Consider the following 18,925-nt stretch of genomic DNA (forward strand, 5'->3'; position numbering starts at 1 on the left):
ACAGGCCCTAAGTAATGTTATAAAATCTAAGTATATGAATACAAGATTGCCCTGACCTGGATGGCCCAGGCTAGCCCAGCCTCATCAAATATTAGAATATAAGCAGGGTTGGTCCTGTCTAGTATTTAGATGGCAGACCACCAAGAAAGTCAAGGCTTGCTATGCAGAGCCAGGCCATGACAAACCACCTCAGTTTGTCTCTTGTCTTGAAAACCTTACAGGGTCACCATATGTCTGCTGTTACTTCACAGCACTATACACCACTGTTGTGTATGTGGACTAATGTTGCTATTATCCAGGTTCCTGCATGGCTCATTGGAGCTTTTAGGTCGGAGCTTGGGGACTCAGGAACAATGGGCAGTAGGATCCAAATCATGGGCCCCCTGATTGTTTAAATGATCCAATGGCGTCCCAGCGCAGGAACCTTGAACTGTATAGTTGGCCCAGTAAAGCAGTCTTCTAGTTCCGCCATTACCTTGCTGTAACTAATGAAGAGAGCTATGATCACTGCAACCGCGTCTCCTCCTTGCATTGAACCCACTATATTATAACTACCATACAAATACAAGAAACCTAAGTTATGAAGAAAATCTTCATTTCACAGGCTTGGGATTCTTTTTGGTGCCCAGCTCATCCAAAATCAGAATGACGTGTGGCCATTATCCAGCCACATCCTTAATCACATTTTCAAGTTCCCAAAAGTGTCTGAATCTCATTGTATCTTCCATTGAGTTCAGCTGGACTTTCCTAGGAAACAAGAAATGGTATGACCCTGCTGATGACTTCTGCTGGTTTACTGTAGACCTAAATACCCATGTCCACTTCCTACAAGAATTTCTTTCCAGACCTTAAGCATGCACAGATCTATTATGCTCTCAAACAACTTACTGATTTTTCTTTCATTTCTGTCTCACCATTTTGGTGGGGACCACATGTCTTGGACTTGGATTTATTAAGCTATTTAACTTACTTTTCTGGCTCTTTGCAGGTGGAAGGGGGCAATGTATTTCTTTAAAACTGTGACAGAATTGTGTAAGCTTTTGAGCATTCTTAACCCGCTGCCCTTCATTTTGCATGCTTGATTGATTGTCAAGCAACTCTTTACTCACCCACTCTCCACCTCATCATGCCTAACCCGGTGACTCATAGAAGGGATTTCTACTGAGGTAACTGAAGACCTGTTTGAAAGGTTCATTTGTAGGAAAGGTCTTCCGTGTGTGTTGGAGGGGGGAAGGTTAGGGGAAAGATTGTATCCCTGTGGAATGAGTGGTTAGTGGGGTGCACACAGTCTTTGTTCACAGAAATGACTGAGAAGTAAGCAGCTGTGAGAAGCTTTCCTGCCCCGCCTCCCACATTCACTCCCTCCTATTAGGAAGATGCAAAAGTGGAAACAAAGAACTCCGCACAGTTTTGTGATAAATATGCTTGTATGCCCTCGTCTGTTGGAAATGCTGTTACCAGTAGGAGCTCATGAGATTTGAGTGTCATGCCGAAAGCAATAGTTGCTATGAATCACTGACAGTGAAGAGGCACTTCTGGGCAAGCTTTTATTTTCTACTGTGCAAAAGAAATCTTCATGAAACCCTAATTAGCACTGATGTTTTGTTTGGTTCATTGAAGCCATTCTTCAGCAGTTCTCAGGTTACATGCCACAACTGGGGTGAACCAAGCCCTGAAGACCGGCCTTTGAGTTTTGGGGTAGTCTCCTCTGCCTGCAAATAAAACAGAAGTGTAACAGCACTTTAAAGACTAACAATTTATTCCAGTTTAAGTTTTGGCATTGCTTGCTTATAGATTAACAGTGGTGTATAGTGGTTAGTGCGTCAGGCTGATTTTAATTGTTTTGATGATGGGGCTTTTGTTTTAGTGGTTTTTAAGATATGATTTTATTATGTACCTCTTTAACCTCTTAGACACCTTGGGGGCCCTGATAAGGCCAGACAGTGGCAATAAATCATATAAATATATTTTTTTAAGTTTTAAATCAAAACTTACCTCCCAGTTGGAGTGCCAGTTTGGTGTAGTGGTTAAGAGTGATGGACTCTAATTTGGAGAACCAGGGTTGATTCCTCACTCCTTCACATGCAGCTGCTGATGTGATCTTGAGTCAGTCTCAAGTTTGTTCAGAGCTGTTCTTTCAACAGCAGTTCTTGAAGAGCTCTCTCAACCCCACCTACCTCACAGGGAGTCTGGTGTGGAGAGAGGAGGGGAAGAAAATTATAAGCCATTCTGAGACTTCAAGTGAAGGACCAGGTATAAATCCATCCATCCATCTCCTTCTCCCCCTAGGGTTTGCATAAGAGCTAAAATGGATAATAGAGAAACTATGTATGCCAGCAGGTGGGACCTGGAGTTCTCCTGGAATTACAATTGATCTCCAGACTATAGAGGCCAGATCCCTGGAGATAATGGCTGCTTTGGAGAGTGCACTCTCTGGCATCACACCCCTGCTGTGCTCTGTTCCCTCCTCAAAGTTCACTCTCAAGCTCTGACCCCAAATTTCCAGAAATTTCTCAGTCTAAAGTTGGCAACCCTATCTGCTGCCCTGACCTCCTTGGAAGGCAGGGCAAAATAAAAATATGATGGATAAACTGCAAAACAAAAACACAGGGCAAAAATGCATCAGAGCTTTGAAAGTTTCAACATAAGCTCCACAAGAGTGCCTGATTTATGTGCTTGATCACATTATTAAGAACATGAGAGCCTTGAAGAAAGAAATGACCCATTTAGTTCTGTGTCACGCTATTGATTGTTACATGTATGCTTTGTTTCCTTCTTCCAAGGAGCTTAGGGAAATGCTCTTTGTGTTATTTATTTCCCTTTATGCTCCCAACATTCCTGCAAGGGGCATGCAAGACAGCCCAGTGACTTTTCCCTGGCTGAGCAGTAATCTGAACCCAGGTCATTTTGGCCCAAAATTAGCATTCAGTTTTTCATTCAGCTTTTCTCACATATTTAACTTGTGTAGCATTAATATTAATAAGCCTCCTCAAGCCAAGCTGTCTTAGTCCATCAACATGATAAATAGCCTTGGATGTGCTTTTAACTATTAGGTTGATTAACAATCCATCAAACATATTTGAGGCTTCATCGTAAATCATCTTCAGGTCCTTTTATTTTCTACCTGAAGGCATATAAAGGAAACTGTCAGATCCTGCTATATGTCTAGAATAATCAGTCCTGTACATATAATAAGGACAAGATAGTAGGGATAAGTTATAATAAATCTAGCCTATGTAAAAAAAAATGTGGCTATTTATCTGTTGTATTTTTAATGTCACCCTTCCTCAAACCCCCCCCCCCCCAAAAAAAAAACCTCAGGGTAGAATACAGTTTGGTGTAGTGGTTAAGTGCACAGACTCTTATCTGGGAGAACCGGGTTTGATTCCCCACTCCTCCACTTGCAGCTGCTGAAATGGCTTTGGTGAACCATAGCTTTCGCAGAGTTGTCCTTGAAAGGGCAGCTTCTGTGAGAGCTCTCTCAGCCCCACCTACCTCACATGGTGTCTGTTGTAGGGGAGGTAAAGGAGATTGTGACCCCTCTGAGATTCAGAGTATAGGGCAGGGTATAAATTCAATATCTTCTACATGGTGTCAAAGGCTCCCAGTCCAATCATGTGCCAAGAATCTTTTGTTAAGGGCTGCAAAACACGAAATTACAAAAACCCTGGGGTGTGACTCCTCACACACCTGTTTGGTAATCTGCCACCAGCCCTTAAACTACCTAATGATTAGAAGCCAAAGGGCAAGCTCTCAACCTTCCCAGGACTAAACAAGAAAGTGAGTCCTAAGACATGCTGGATCAGGGCAATGCTCTGTGTCACACAATGGCCAAAAACTGGAGGTGCAGCCAGAACTCCAGAAGTCCTCTCATTGTGGCCCCTCAAGCACCAAGAATACATTCCATCTACACATTGTGGTAATAGCCACTGATGGACCTCTGCTCTATATGTCTATCTAATCCCCCCTTGAAACTGCCTATGCTTGTAGCTGTCTCCACTTCTCGCAGCAGTGAATTCCACATTTAAATTTTGATGGAGTACTTCCTTTTATCTATTCTAAGCCTACTGTTCATTAATTTCATTGAGCGCCCACAAATTCTTGTATTGTGAGAAAGGGAGAAAAGTACTTATTTCTCTACCTTCTCTATCCCATGCATAATTTTGTAAACCTCTCTATGTAAACCTCCGCCCCCCCTCAACCATCATTTCTCCATGCGGAAAAGCCCTTACTACTTTAACCTTTCTTCATAGGGAAGGTGTTCCATCCCCTTAATCATTTTAGTTGCCTTTTCTGCAACTTTTCCAATGTTATAATATCTTTTTTGAGGTCTGGTAACGGAATGGTACACAGTATTTCAAATGAGGCCACACCATATATTTATACAGGGGCATTATGATACTTGCTGATTTGCTTTGTTTTTGCTTTTAAAAAAAAAACGCAGTACCACACTGACTTAACATCTTCAGTGCGTTATCTACCTTGACTCCAAGATCTCTCTCCTGGTCAGTTACCACAAGCTGGACCCCTTCAATATATATTTATAGTTAGGATTTTGGGCTCCAATGTGCATCATCTTTGCACTTTCCCACGCTGAACCTCGTTTGCCACATTGGCACCTACTTGCCCAGCCTTGACAGATTCCTCTGGAGTGCTTCACAGTCCTTCTTGGTTTTCACTGCTCTGAACAACTGATACCAATTTCGCACTAGGGCTTGTTCTGGGTGGAGAGCCCTTTTGCCCCTGGGGTTTCTCTCAGTTTTTGCACAAGCTGCCCTGGAGCTGTGAGTTAGCGGGCCGCTTTTCCGCAGCAAACAGAAACCGTTTGTAAGAGGATCTTGCTTGCTGTGGAAAAGCGGCATGCCAGCTCGCAGCTCTGGGGCAGCTTGTGCGAAAACCAAGAGGAGCATTGGGAGCAAAAGGGTTATTCACCCGGAACAAGCCTAGTGCAAAATCGGTCTTAGTGTCATCCACAAATTTAGCCTCTTTACTGCACACTCCAAACTCCAAATAATTAAAGGACAAGTTAAAAAGCATCAGACCTAGTACTGAGCCCTGTGGTAGCCCACTGCTGACCACCTTCCACTGTGAAAACTGCCCATTTCTACTCACTCTCTGTTTCCTGTTTATTAACTGGTTTTTAATCCACAAGAGGAGCCTTGGGAGGACAGGGACCTCACAATGCCATAGAGTCCACTCTCCAAAGCATCTGTTTTCTCCAGGGAAACTGATCTGTTGTCTGGAGATAATCTGCAGTTCCAGGGAATCCCCAGGTCCCACCTGGAGGCTGGCATCCCTAGAACCTGGATCTTCACAGTTCTTGTCTATATGCTACCTACTACACAGTACTAAAGAGGGCACTAAGGCCATATTGGACACACACAATGACCAACCTCAGAGCTTCATTGCCTATACATGTGGCTTTCGCATTAGGATCATGTCGCACCCTGGGCACCCCTCCCGGTCTCCCGGTGCCGCCGTCGCCCCTCCCGGGCACTCTGGGGCATTCCCCGGAGGTCTCAGAAACAGGGGGTGGGAGCTGGGTTACTTCACCACAGGCCCCCGTTCCCCTCCTGGCTGTGCTGCAGCTCCTGTCCCTCACTCGCGCAGTTGTTTATGGTTTTCAGAAACTTGGTTTTCAGAAACATGAAGGATGCCAAATCACGGCTCACAAGCACACTTTACTCAAGTGGCAATAGCTTGCCTCAGTCCTCAACAATGAGACCAAAACACTTCTTTTTTTGGAAAGCATAAGGTTATTAGAGTTCTTCTCATTTGCCTAGCCATAGAAATGTAAGAAAAGGGATTGTTTAACACATAAGTGTGTCTACTTTGGGAAAGCTGCTGAATCTTTGTTTTATTTTCATTGTCCTCCACACTCTGTTACATGTGACTGGTGGTTTTGTGTTCTTTCCTCCTAACTTTTTTTAAAAAGGAAAGGCAACTTTGGGACCCTGAAACTGGCAGTACTGGGGGTGCAGTTACGTAATCCTCTCCCTTCCGATCATTTTTCCTCTCAAATTTCTACCCCTTCCTACTTCTGCATTTCTACTCATTTTAGAAATTTAGAAATTCTCCAGCTGTCATATTAAACATCTCCTTTATCCATCTTTTTGAATCTGGATGGTTCTTCATTATGCAAAAAGTTTTCTCTCCAGTGAATCATTTCAAAAATAGCCTTTGTTTTTATGGCCGTTCCGTTGCAGAAGCCTTTCTAGTGGTTACCCAGACCTCCTTTCTTCAATGGACACCTGGCAATAATAGCCTCTCCTTTCTTTCTTTAGTCCAGTATACATTTACTCTGGAGTAAGTCCTGTTAGAAATCAGTAGAAATTATTTCCAAGGAAACATGCCTAAGGTCAGCCTGCTGGGGAGGTAGTTTGTTGGCATCTCTATATCTGTGTCGTTTCCATGACGATAGTACACATTATGCCTCTCTGAGCTGCTCATTTTGCACACACAAGCACAGCCCCATAGTTGCAGCCCTCAGGGATAAAAACTGCCTTCTGTCTTGTTATTTTTCTTTCTTTCTTTCTAAAGACAAGCTTTGCAATTAAGACTGAATGAGCCAAAAGAGCCACTAAACCCAAGTTCAGTTGAGACACAATTATCTAAGGCAACCAGATGTTGAATTAACAATTATAATGATTCTGAAAAATCAACAGCAGCTCATGGGTCTGAAGTGATGTGGGACAGAAGTGACAAGAGAGTTGGAGGCCTGATGCCAGAGCTGCTGGCACAGGGGTCCTCTAGTGGTACAGGGAAGTCTGCCATTCCTTCAGGACCATATTTATTTTGTCTGGCCTTCAGCCACCTCTCTGAAGTAATTTCTTGCCAACCAAGTTTCAAACCTATAGAAACAATATAATAGTCAATCAGATAAAAACCACATCATGCCTGTTTATTTGGATGTTTATTTAGATCCAAAGCAATTTACATCGATCTCCCCTTTTTTGTTATCTTCACAGCAGCCCTGTGAGGAAGGTGAGGCAAAAAGAGTGCCTGGCCCAGGATCACCCAGTGAACTTCTGTGGCAGAGGCGGGATTCAAACTGGGTTTCTCAGATCCTAGTCAGATACTCTAACCACTGCACCACAAGAGAAAACACACAGCTCAAACAATTTGCCCTCCACCAAATGCCCTTTGAAATAATCCAGGAAGCAGAGGCACCATTCAGATCAACACTGGCAAGCCATTCCAGTTTGGTGCAGTGATAAGTGTGTGGACTCTAATCCGGGATAACTGGGTTTGATTCCCCACTCCGGCACATGCACCTGCCAAGTGACCTTGGGTCAGTCGCAGTTCTTGAAAGAGCTACTCTTTCAAGAGCAGTTCTTGAAGGAGCTCTTTCAGCCCCACCTTCCTCACAGGAACTGTGATCCCACACACTAAATAATGCATTTTCAATGCACTTTCCAACTGGATTTTGCAAGTTCACACAGTAAAATCCAATTGGATAGTGCACTGAAAATGGATAAAGTGTGTTATTTAGTGTGTGTGATCTCAGCCAGAGTGTCTGTTGTGGAGAGAGGAAGGGAATGAAGACTGAAAGCCACTCTGAGCGAAGGGCTAGGTATAAATCCTATCTCTTGCTCCAATGGACTGAACTTGCCACAGAAAAAGCACATGACCTCACTCTTCCCAGTTGGATAATCCTTTATGGCTCCCTTCTCCAAATACCAATTATTTGTTGTGATGCTCTGTAGCAAAGCATGTACTTTGTAGACAGCAATTCCCCAGTTCAAGCCCTGACACCTCCTGTTAAAGGACCTCAGGGGGGAAAATGTTACAAAATATCTTTGCTTCCAGAGACCCTGGAAAGCTGCCCCCTGGGTTCAATAGGTCTAACTCAGAATACAATGTTTAAATGCCATCTTGATGAGTTACACAAGGCCCCTTGAGCCCATTTAGCTATCACAGCAATGTAAAGCTCAGATTTAACTTGCAGACATTTGAAAACACTGCTGCTTAGTACAAACAATTTACATTTGCTTATCTAGGACTCTGTACACTCAGAAGCAGCACGGAAGCTTCAAGAAATAACCAAAATGGCCCAATTCACATTTGGAGAAGGGCTGAACTACTCATGATGACAGGATCTGTGATTAGGTGTCCAGATGTGTATATTAAAGTCAGAGAGCCACACTGGGAGAGGGAGAGGGTGATATGGGTCAAGGTTGTGGTGTTAGGAAAGGGGGAATTTCCTTCTCTGATCTGAGATGCTCCCCCCCCCCGCCCCCGCCAGGGGAAAAAAAGACAGGTATGTCAATTGCGCCTGTCTTTTCCCCTTGATATGGCTGGAAGCAGTCTGGAAGGTCAGTTTCAGATTGTGGAGAATTGGGGGGCAGGAGGAAAATGCAAACCTTCCCTTCCCCAATACCCAGCCTATATTGCATACAAATACACACACTCGGCTGTTTTTGCATCTAAATGACAGTTACATCTAAATTACATGTAATCTAAATTCCATGCAATTTAAATGTTATCTAATTTATGTGAATCTAAATTACATGTCATTTCACCCTTAGCTTGCTATCTGGTCTATCGTGGTGGGGGCTGGTTCTTAATACGGTGCCTGACTTGACGAAAGAATGGTAATGTTCCCTTGATGGCTGTGAGTGGTCCACTGAATGGACAACTCATTTGCAGGGCTAATTGGTAGGATGATTCATTTGCAAGGGCTGAGAGGAATCCCTGGCAGGATGTTTGTGGAAACCCATAGTTTAACACGGTTGATTTTGGAAGCAGAAAAAGAGTGGCAGAGAAAGCTGTGAGGGCTCTGAAGATCAAGAGCCATGGGCTGCGCTCTCTCTGTGATCTGATGCAAAGCAGCAGATCTGCTGTTTTGAGGGAGTGCCTGTTTGCATCCATTTATGACTGCAAGCTTATTTTCATGGAGGTGTCCTGCATTACATGGGGAGGAGGCATACCAGCACACCTACTGATCATGGGAGGTGGAGAATAGCTGTAGACTGGAAACCAAAATGGATAAGAAGGGGTTAATTTTCAAAAGCCTTGTATAAAAATAAATGGACTGGCCAGGGGAGAGAATAAATTCTACAGTGAAAAATTCCTGGAGGCGTTAAGAAGTTCTAATGCAATCACTCCCAGCACTGTCAACCAGTAGATTGATGACTAAGCGATGCAGCTAAGAAACTGAGATAGTTAACCCGGAAGGTTTTATTTATTACTTAATTTAACATGAGAACAGTTTTCTGGTCACTGGTTTCTTGGCATTCCTCATCTCCACAAGGTTATAGTAAAATGTACAATTATAGACAAAGGTTGCAAGGAGTTCATCAGGTTCAACGAGCATATTCTAAAGCCAAACGTGTAATGTCTTTTGTAATGACTGACCTAAATATCATGCAACAGTGTGCAAGCTTTCAGACTTGCTAGAACTCTTCATCTGGCTTGGAGGAGGGAGAAAACATGAATTATGGTTTCAGGACACAGTGGTTTCAGGGTTGGATTCCACATCTCCATTCTGCTAGCAAAGGTGCTTTCCCACCCCCACCCCCCCAAAGTTCCGCTGACACAAGATGCCTCCAAGACTTTTGCAACTGGGAAAGGCAACTTCTGCTGGGGGAAAGTGTCTCTGCCAGTGGAACACTTCTGCAGGGTCTGTCATTTTTGACTTTTGTTTCCAGAAATTATAAATAGCTCAGAGAGCTAGATGCTAAGGCTACATCCACACAGAGATGGTTCTTTGTGCAGCTGCCATTGCTGTTGCAAATACAGAGGCATTTGCGATAACAGTGGAGAATCCACACAGCCATTTCTCCCACTTTTCTCTTGCATCAGCCCCCTTCCCACAGCCATCACTCCTTCCCTTTCTACTGGAAGGCTTTTAAAAACCAGGAGTTGTTAGATCCCAATAGAACTGCAAGATTACAATCATCTGTTGCAAAGGTGTAGTAGCTCCTAGCTTTCATGTTTTTAAAGGAAGTCTCTAACCCTTTTCTTTGTGGAGTTACAAGTGAAAATGGGCATCCTGCACCTTTCCTTTTAAAATTCTGCAATGATAAGGATTAGAGTCTCTCCCACTCTTTTCAGTGATAGCCGAGAATTAATAAATTGTGGCAATAGATTGCTATAGCATCATAATGCTATAGGGACCCGGTAATCTGAGAACAGCACCCCAAGCCACGCTGGGGTCTTTGAATGTCTTGACAGCACATTTCTGATGACAGAGCAGACCTTCACTTCCAAAGTGGTTATGTGGCTCTGTCTGTTGAAATCATGTATGTACTGTGAGGTATCCAGGATGTTTACTAAAATCACACCTGCTTCAGTAAGTTTTCTGCCTTTGGCTCAAATCAAAGGGAGTTCAGCAAAAGCTGCCCTGCACAGCTTGCCCTTGGTTTAGAAAGCTTCCTTGGGCTTTAAAAGCTGGATTAAAAAAAAGGCTGCCTGATGTCTTTTTCTGCGAGGGTGCCCTCTTGTGTAAAAACTGTAAAAAAAAATCATGTCATGAATTGAATATTGACAGGGATAAATTTCATTTCATAGAATAGTATCCAACTCACAGGCTAAGCTCTAGGCTATTGTTTCCTCAGGCATGTGAAATGCATTTTCCCACCTGCAGTAGCCTGAACTGACACCGCTCCCCATATCCTGTGCCTAGAGGACAGCGAGCCCTCAGGATATCAGATCGTCAGTAAACTTTGCAGAAACTCCAGCTTGGATCCAAGCCACAGAATAATCTGTTTTCTTTTCAAATGTACATAAATTACACTTCTATCACTCTTCCAGAGTTAAGATAACATACAGCTGACCAGGGCTTTTCTTGAGCAGGAACACAGTTCCAGCTGGCTTGACATCAGGGGGTGTGGCTTAATATGCAAAGTTCCTGCTGGGCTTGTACTACAAAAAAGCCCTGCCCTGTGTGGAAAAATGGTGACACCAGAGGTGTGACCTAATATGCAAATGAGTTCCTGCTGGGCTTTTACTACAAAAAAAGTCCTACAGCTGATAATCACAGTGACCATAAAGCTATGAGTTGGCAGTCGGCCTGCCTGCCTGCCTGCCTGTATGCTGCTGCCATTTGTTTCCTGTCTGTGTAGCTGTGGCAGCAGTGCCCACATAGCAGTTGGATCTTGGTTCTGTTTGCTTTTGGTCACCAGCAGCCCTCCAGGGCAGCAGCCTGTCGGGGACTTCCTCAGTCAAAGGACCAATCTGCTCCACCAATTTGTGCCAGACAGCTTGTGTGCGATTGTGTGTTGTAAACATGTTTCCTTTCTGTTTTAGAAATTGTCCGGGCAATGACACATGTGATAAATCAGGGCATGGCAATGTACTGGGGAACCTCCCGATGGAGCGCCATGGAGATCATGGTAAGAGAGCTTCTCGTAAAGGGACAGAGGAGATTAAGCTACCAATAGAGACATTTTTCTCACTGGTACCAAATACATTTAATCAGGGCTTTTTTTGTAGCAAGAACTCCTTTGCATATTAGGCCACACACCCCTGATGTAGCCAATCCTCCTGGAGCTTACTGTAGGCCCTGTACTAAGAGCCCTGTAAGCTCTTGGAGGATTGGCTACATCAGGGGTGTGTGGCCTAATATGCAAAGGAGTTCTTGCTACAAAAAGCCTTGCATTTAATACATTTATAAGACTGTGTATGTTCTGTGCTAAAAAATAAATCCCAGTTTCACATGAAGGTAATCCACGCTCTGCTCCAACAAACGTTAGATTCCTTGATTTCTGTAACCCATACAAATGAAACATACATTCTGCTTTTTCTACTTAAGGTGAGAGATGTAAGACATATCATCTTCTACTCAATGGAAATCTCCAGATTTCCACAATGCTATTGACTAGTGAGATTTCATGAGGCATTGTCAATATATTTTCAATTCTGGCTTTGCTGTCTTGAGGACTAGAGATCCAAGGGAGTACGGAAGAATTATATGATTGAGCTATCAGGATATTGAATTTGTAGTCAGTACCGGCTACATTTGTATTATGAGATCGGAGATTAGTGAAATGGGACCTCGGGAGGAGTTTCTGTGAATCAAGGAAGCCTATATTTCTTGCTGTTGGATTAATTCAGACAGTCTGCAGTGGTACTCAGTGTTGCAGTGGTACTCAGAGAATAACATACTCTCTATCCATGGTCTTCAGAACGTCAAATTGTTAAGTCAAAGATCACAAAGGTTTCTCCACAAAGACCTATCATTTATTTCATCATACGCTGTCATAAATCAAAGCTTATTTCTTCAGATGCATGTAATGCATACTTTATAGTGTTGCTGTTAGTAGAGGCATGCTTCGTCCTTTTTTCAGTATGGCCATTTCCTGAAATGCTTCCTTGATGATGTTGCCACAGATGGGATCTCAGGGGGTTATAATGCTATGGACTCTACTCTCCAAAGCTGCCAGGTTTTTTTGCAGGGGAACAGATCAGTTGTAATTCTGGGAGGTCTCCAGGCTTTACCTGGAGGTTGGCAACCCTATCTGTGGACAATTTTCCACACTGTTATAATAAACAATGAAGCTCACTTCTGTACTGGGTATGTAACACCAAAAGCAAAGGCGTGGTTTAGAATTCTAATAGGCTTTAATGACAGGAAGTTTTAGCCTTGTTATGTATGCAAAGCAAGGAGGAAGAGAGGATCTTGACACCCCCTGCCTGTCATAAAGGAATCTCACTCTTTATTCCCTAAGCAAAATCTGGGGCTCCTCAATCTGCTACAGATATTAAATAGCTTGACACAGCTAGTGGAACAGTCTGCATTTTTCTAGATTAGATTTAAATTTTACATAATTACTTCATACTTCCTGCATTTCATGGCCACTTGACTCTGCTGTTGGTTAGGGAATTTGTTCATAAAACTATATAAAATGCAGCTTTCAGAAGTGCTGGTGGTTTCTTTTTCGAAAACTGACATCTATCCAATTAATTGGGACCACATTTTAAGGCAAGCACTGTTTTTTTTAAAAAAATATTTAAACTAATCAATTTATCAATAAAATCAATGTATCTCTACTGATAAGATCAGAAATATTCATTGACTGAAGACACGGAAGGCCTGGTTTCATGTGGTTAGATTTCCCAGGAGAGTTCTCTACTAACGTGCTTTCCTTTTGCTACTGATATTCCACAGGAAGCTTATTCGGTAGCAAGACAGTTTAATATGATTCCACCAGTGTGTGAACAAGCGGAATACCACCTGTTCCAAAGAGAAAAAGTGGAGGTCCAGTTACCAGAATTATACCACAAGATAGGTAATTCCTGCGCTGCTAATATTCATAAGAGAATGGTAAAAAAACCTCATTTTGATGCAAAGAGTGTGTTTGAAATTTTAATAGTGCCTTCTACTGTTTAGCAGTTATCAATTATATAAATAGTCCAGAGCAGAGGTAGCCAAACTGCGACTCAGAAGCCACACATGGCTCTTTAACACATTTTATGTGGCTCTCAAAGCCCCCACCGCCTTGTTGGCCAGCTTGGAAAAGACATGTGTCTCTTTAAATCACTTCTCCAAGCCAAGCCTACTGCTGGCTTGTAGAATGCATTTAAAGTTAAAGTTGCTTTCTTTCCATCTCTCTCTCCCCATGCCTCCCCCCATCTATTTGCTTTCTTTCCACCTACCTACCTACCTTCCTTCCTTCCATTGTGCGGCTCTCAAACATCTGATGTTTATTCTATGTGGCTCTTATGTTAAGCAAGTTTGGCTACCCCTGTTATATACTAATTTGCTACTCACTCACTATGTATATTAGGGGTGGCCAAACTGCAGCTCAGGGGCCACATGTGGCTCTTTCACACATATTGTGTGGCTCTCAAATCCCCCACTGCCCCATAAACTGGCTTGGAGAAGCCTTTGTCTCTTTAAATCACTTCTCCAAGTCAAGCCAGCCAGCAGCTTGTAGAATGCATTTAAAGTTGCTTTCTTTCCACCTCTCTTTCCTTCCCTCCTCCTCTACTGACCCTCCTTCCTTCCCCCTCCCTTCCTTCCCTCCTTCTTTTCTTCCTTGCCATATGACTCTCAAACATCAGGCATTTATTCCATGTGGCTCTTACGTTAAGCAAGTTTGGCCATCCATGGTCCAGAGCAGTATTCTCTATGCAAGGTAACAGGACTGTATCTCTTCCAGGATGCCACAATCATTTTCCCCTTAATTGATTATTGTTGTTGTTATTTTATATAACACCATCATTGCAAATGGAAATGGTCTTCTTTCTAGCTCATGGTAATATCCTCATAGTTCTGGTGTGATTACTTTACAGCCTGAGAGGCAGCATATGTATTCATTTCCTTGCACCAAAAAGTGCCTTATATTGCAGCTGCATATTTTTTGCTCTACCCCCCTCCTCTGCCATAAAATAAACCAACAGGCACTGTAGTCTGAGCAATGGAGAATCTTTGAAGACGCTCTGAACAAGAAGGTCATTTTATACCAACTTTCAGATCATTATGTGACTACTGGAATCTTTGCTCCTTGGCGTACTTTTTATGATCATTATAATCCAGCCCTGTGTGAGAGTTAATGTATTTATTTCACTTGTACTTTCAAGTTCATCCCATTTTTCTATCTAACTCATGTAATTACAGTCAAAAAGCATGCTAAAATAGTTGCCACTGAAAACCTAGGTATAAATATATTGTAGGGCTGCTGAAAGAGGCTCAAACTGGGACTTAAGGTATATCCACAAGGAACAAGCTCCCTCCTCATAGGATAGCCACTAAAGATGCCCTTGCAACGTGATCCCAGTAGAAGCCATAAATAATGAAGATAGTATGCTTGATGTTACTGTCGTTGATAATGTATTTATTTAGCCTTCATCAATATGCATGGTTCTTTACAAATCGCAAGAAATGGCATTCCTCTATTTGTTTGGATGAAAACAAAGCCGACATTTTAAATCAAAGTATTCCTATCATTAGGGTGTCATTGATTAGAATAATATATATGCTTATATAAAGGGTAGGATCTCATGGATCTGTTTGGCTTATGGCTGTCCTGCAACTTACAGTCCTCCTGGTTTGTTGGGCCTACAGGGCAACTGGTTGGCCACTATATGAAACAGAATGTTGGACTGGATAGACCAGCGGCCTGATCCAGCAGAGCTCTTTTTATGTTCTTATGTCCCTTGATGCAAGAAGTGCTTCCAGCAGTAGAAAAGCCTCTTGCACCAGAGGAAAGCACCACTGTTAATGGTACAGGTCCACGGACTGCATCCTATATTACATTATATAAAGCGTGTGAGCACACGTAGCATATGTAGATGCATGCAATAAATTACATTTATAATATACCTGTTTATCACTGCCTCATGTCCACCTCTTTTCATTGGTTGTTCTGTAGGAGTTGGAGCAATGACATGGTCTCCGCTTGCTTGTGGGATCATCTCAGGGAAATATGCCAATGGGATTCCTGACAGCTCAAGGGCTTCATTAAAGGTATTTTGCTTCAAGTTCAAGGGAAAAAGAGAATCTGACCTTTCCACAGTAGAAGAAAAGGCAAGGGCATGCAAGAAAGCAACAAAAAGAGTCCATGTAAAAAAGGTCCCATGAGGTGCATGAGTAAAGAACTAGGGGTGATGCTCTGGGCTGGGCCTTTTTTGTAGCAGGAACTCCTTTGCATATTAGGCCATGTACCCCTGATGTAGCCAATCCTCCAAAAGCTTGCAGTAGGCCCTGTAAGAGGAGCCCTATAAGCTCTTGGAAGATTGGCTACATCAGGGGGACATGGCCTAATATGCAAAGGAGTTCCTGTTACAAAAAAAAAGCCCTGGGAATAGCTTTCCTAAGTAGACTAAGTAACTGCATTGCTTGATGCCCAGTATGGCTGAACAGAAAAGGGGCAGATGCCTCTATCTCATGAACAGGAAAGGGTCTGAACAGGAAAGGAGCAGGTGAACACACATGCAGCTGCCTTATACTGACTCAGAGCTTTGGTCCATCCAGGTCAGTCTTGTTTACTCAGACTGGCAGTGGCTCTCCAGGGTCTCAGGGAGAAGTCTTTCACATCACCCACTGCCTCGTCCTTTTAACTGAAGATGCCAGGGATTGAACCTGGGACCTTCTGCATGCAAAGTGGATGATCTGCCACTGAGCCACGACCCCTATCTCCATGACCTCTATCCCTTGAAGAACATTTGGGGCACTTTGCCCCAGAATTGTTTATGAGCAAGCTGCAGTCAGGTTATGAGCAAGCTGTGGTTTGCTTTGCGGGGTTTTCTTAAGTACTCCTGACTGATGCTTTTCAGATGCCCTCCAAGGCACAAGTAGCATTGTTTAGAAATGGCTGGGTGAATGAATTTGCTTTCAACCGAGCGTGTGGGCAGGAGGACATTTTTAGGTAATAGATTTTACAATTTATTGCAGGCTGCTGGGTTAAAAAAAACAAACCTTTTTGCCAATAGTAAACATTCAGATTTACTTGCACCTGAAAAGTCATTCGTCATAACAGTAAAATTACTCTTCTTTATGGAATAAGGTTGTTGGGGGGGGGGGGGACCCTTTTTGATTATTTGGAGAAACAGGGCTTCAGACTTTATATCTTAAAGTAGTTCATATGTGCAGTGAACACTAACCAGAAAGCCAAGGGCTAGGATATTTCAAAATAATGCCTTTTGCAAAAAAAATGAATGGGCTTTTGTATATCAAATGAAAAGGAAAGTGTCCCTTGATTGCAGGCTTGCCATTAACATCCAAAGCAATGTTGATGCTGTCAGGCGGCTCCTGGGGAACTGCAAGGATGAACCTAAGAAGAATGAAAATCTAAATGCATCCCTTGCAATGGAATATAGAGCAGTAACTTTAACTTAATTTTGTGTATGTCTGAGTAAAACAGGTAGATTTTCTGCCTTCATTGCATCTGCTTTTGGAACAGCCAACTTTTCTGTTACTTGATACTTTTAAAAAAGGAAGTCCTTATTTCTTCTTGCTCCCTGTTGATTGGATTCAAGGTGCTAGGGCTAGATAAGAACATAGGATGGGTTTTCACAAATGAAGAAGCGGGGGGGGGGTGTTTTAACTTTCAGTAATTATGCAGGGGTGACTCACTGTACTGGATCAGGATGCAATTAGACACCTGGACAGTTGAAGGCCACTTCTTAATTGATTTCTATCCAGGATGGTTTGTGGTCACGGTTGCTTCTCAAGGTAACACAGTCATGTTTTCATTTTGCTGGGTGTTGAACTCATTTGTTATGAGGGCCAGATCTGGTAAATGAGATATGACATAAATGAGACCTTGTTGAGCCAGGCCATGTATATCATAAACTGTAATGTCAGGTAGCAGACACAGACAATTAAAGATTAAATCGCGCAATTAAAGATTTCTTTAAAAACTTAAAATAAAACATGCTTAAAACATTAGTACCCTTGCAATATTTTGTTCATTTAACTGTCTCTGATAACTGACACCTGTTTCTGAATTACTGCATCAAAAACTGGAGACAATATCTGTACTGTAGCAATCTTGAGTATGCTGTTCAGGTGTTGTTCAAGTGTGTATCTGTAAGTTGCGAGCCTGCTTTTGATTTGCTCGCAGGCCTGATAGGGCCCCACTGGGGGCCTGATTTGGCCCCTGTGCTGCATGTTTGACACCCCTGTGCTACACAGTTTCTGAGAATCTTACAGAAAGAACTATAAAGTGTCTATAATTTCAGTAGAGATGCTATAGGCATACTTTGTTTGAAGGTATGTCCAATTAAGTTGGCCTCAGTCTGTAATAAAAAATTGCTTCATTTGGGTTTGAACAGTTGTGCTGGATGACACTTAAGCCCAGGCACAGACTGTTTTTAGCTAGTTAGCTGTAAAGGACCTGGGGAGGGACTGGGGTTTAGTGGTAGAGATGATCTTTAGATGATCTGACAGTAGGTGATGTGAAAGACTTCTCCCTGAGACCCTGGAGAGCAGCTGCCAGTCTGAGTAGTCAATATTGACCTTGATGGACCAAGGGTCTGATTCAGTATAAGGCAACTTCATCAGTTCTGCCTGTTCATTAGGAGTTTCTTCTTCATCTAGCATAAAACTGAGCCACTCTCTCCCCAGAACAAGTGTTCTGATACCTGAGTGCTCATGGTTATTCAGGAGAATGCATTTTGGGGTTGGATCTGGCACAGCATTTACTTGCGTGCAAGGACTTTTGCCCACTGAGTGCAATTTTTATGGTTCCCCTCTCCTGCAACAGCCCAAGATGCCCCCCCCCCAATTCTGTTCCTGCCTCCCAGCAGGATTTCAGGGGGCATTTCAAGCAGGGCAGGGGGAGAAGTGGGGAAATCATGGCCTGCAGGCAGAAGTCCTTGCACCCATAGAAACAGTTGCTCTGGATCCAATCCTTTGGGAGAGGCACCTGTGAAATGCTCTCAAAGAAGGTAAAGGAGTCACACCTTCCTCACATCTAGGTGGCCTGAGCAAGAAAGTAAACCTGCCTGCTGACCTGGTGGTGGCATTCCCTGCCCAATTGAAGGGCTCTGCAGGTAGCAGTGGCAGGCCATATTTGGGGCTCTGGTTTATTTATTTAGAATTCTGTGCCCTGGCTTTCTCCCCTGAGTGATTTACCACACTGTTCTTCCCTCCTCTGTTTGATCCTGTCCTGCCCCCAAGTGAGGACCCAAAGCAGCTTACATTGTTCTTCTCTCCTCTGTTTTATCCTCACAACAACCCTGTGAGGTAGGTTAGGCCGAGGGTATGCAACTGGCCTAAGGTACCTAGCAAGCTTCCATGGGAGAATCAAACATGGGTGTCCCAGTTCCTGCTAACCACTATGCCACACTGGCTCTCAAGCATCATCCCCTCTGTTTCCAGTTTCTATTACAATAAAACTCATTGCATGAGATGGGGTGATTCTTCCCTAACTTGTCCCATTGGGATAGATCATGAGTGGGGGAAAATGGAGATACACAGAATGCAGAGTTTCCCCACTTTCCTCTCTGTTCCAGCCCTTTCTAAGTCTCAGAAGGA

At 43.2% G+C, this 18,925-nt stretch overlaps 1 protein-coding gene across 1 annotated transcript in view; it reads left to right on the forward strand.

The window, feature by feature from the left end:
- The window catches only part of KCNAB1 (potassium voltage-gated channel subfamily A regulatory beta subunit 1), a 208,337-nt gene that overhangs the window by 180,324 nt on the left and 9,088 nt on the right, over positions 1 to 18,925 (forward strand). Inside the window, exons 9-11 of the mRNA XM_060242373.1 lie at positions 11,251 to 11,336; positions 13,112 to 13,232; positions 15,318 to 15,412. Of these exons, the coding sequence (XP_060098356.1) occupies positions 11,251 to 11,336; positions 13,112 to 13,232; positions 15,318 to 15,412 (302 nt within the window). The remainder of the gene's footprint in view (positions 1 to 11,250; positions 11,337 to 13,111; positions 13,233 to 15,317; positions 15,413 to 18,925) is intronic.

Source organism: Heteronotia binoei, chromosome 6 (assembly GCF_032191835.1).
Source record: "Heteronotia binoei isolate CCM8104 ecotype False Entrance Well chromosome 6, APGP_CSIRO_Hbin_v1, whole genome shotgun sequence".
Taxonomy (NCBI): Eukaryota; Metazoa; Chordata; class Lepidosauria; order Squamata; family Gekkonidae; genus Heteronotia; species Heteronotia binoei.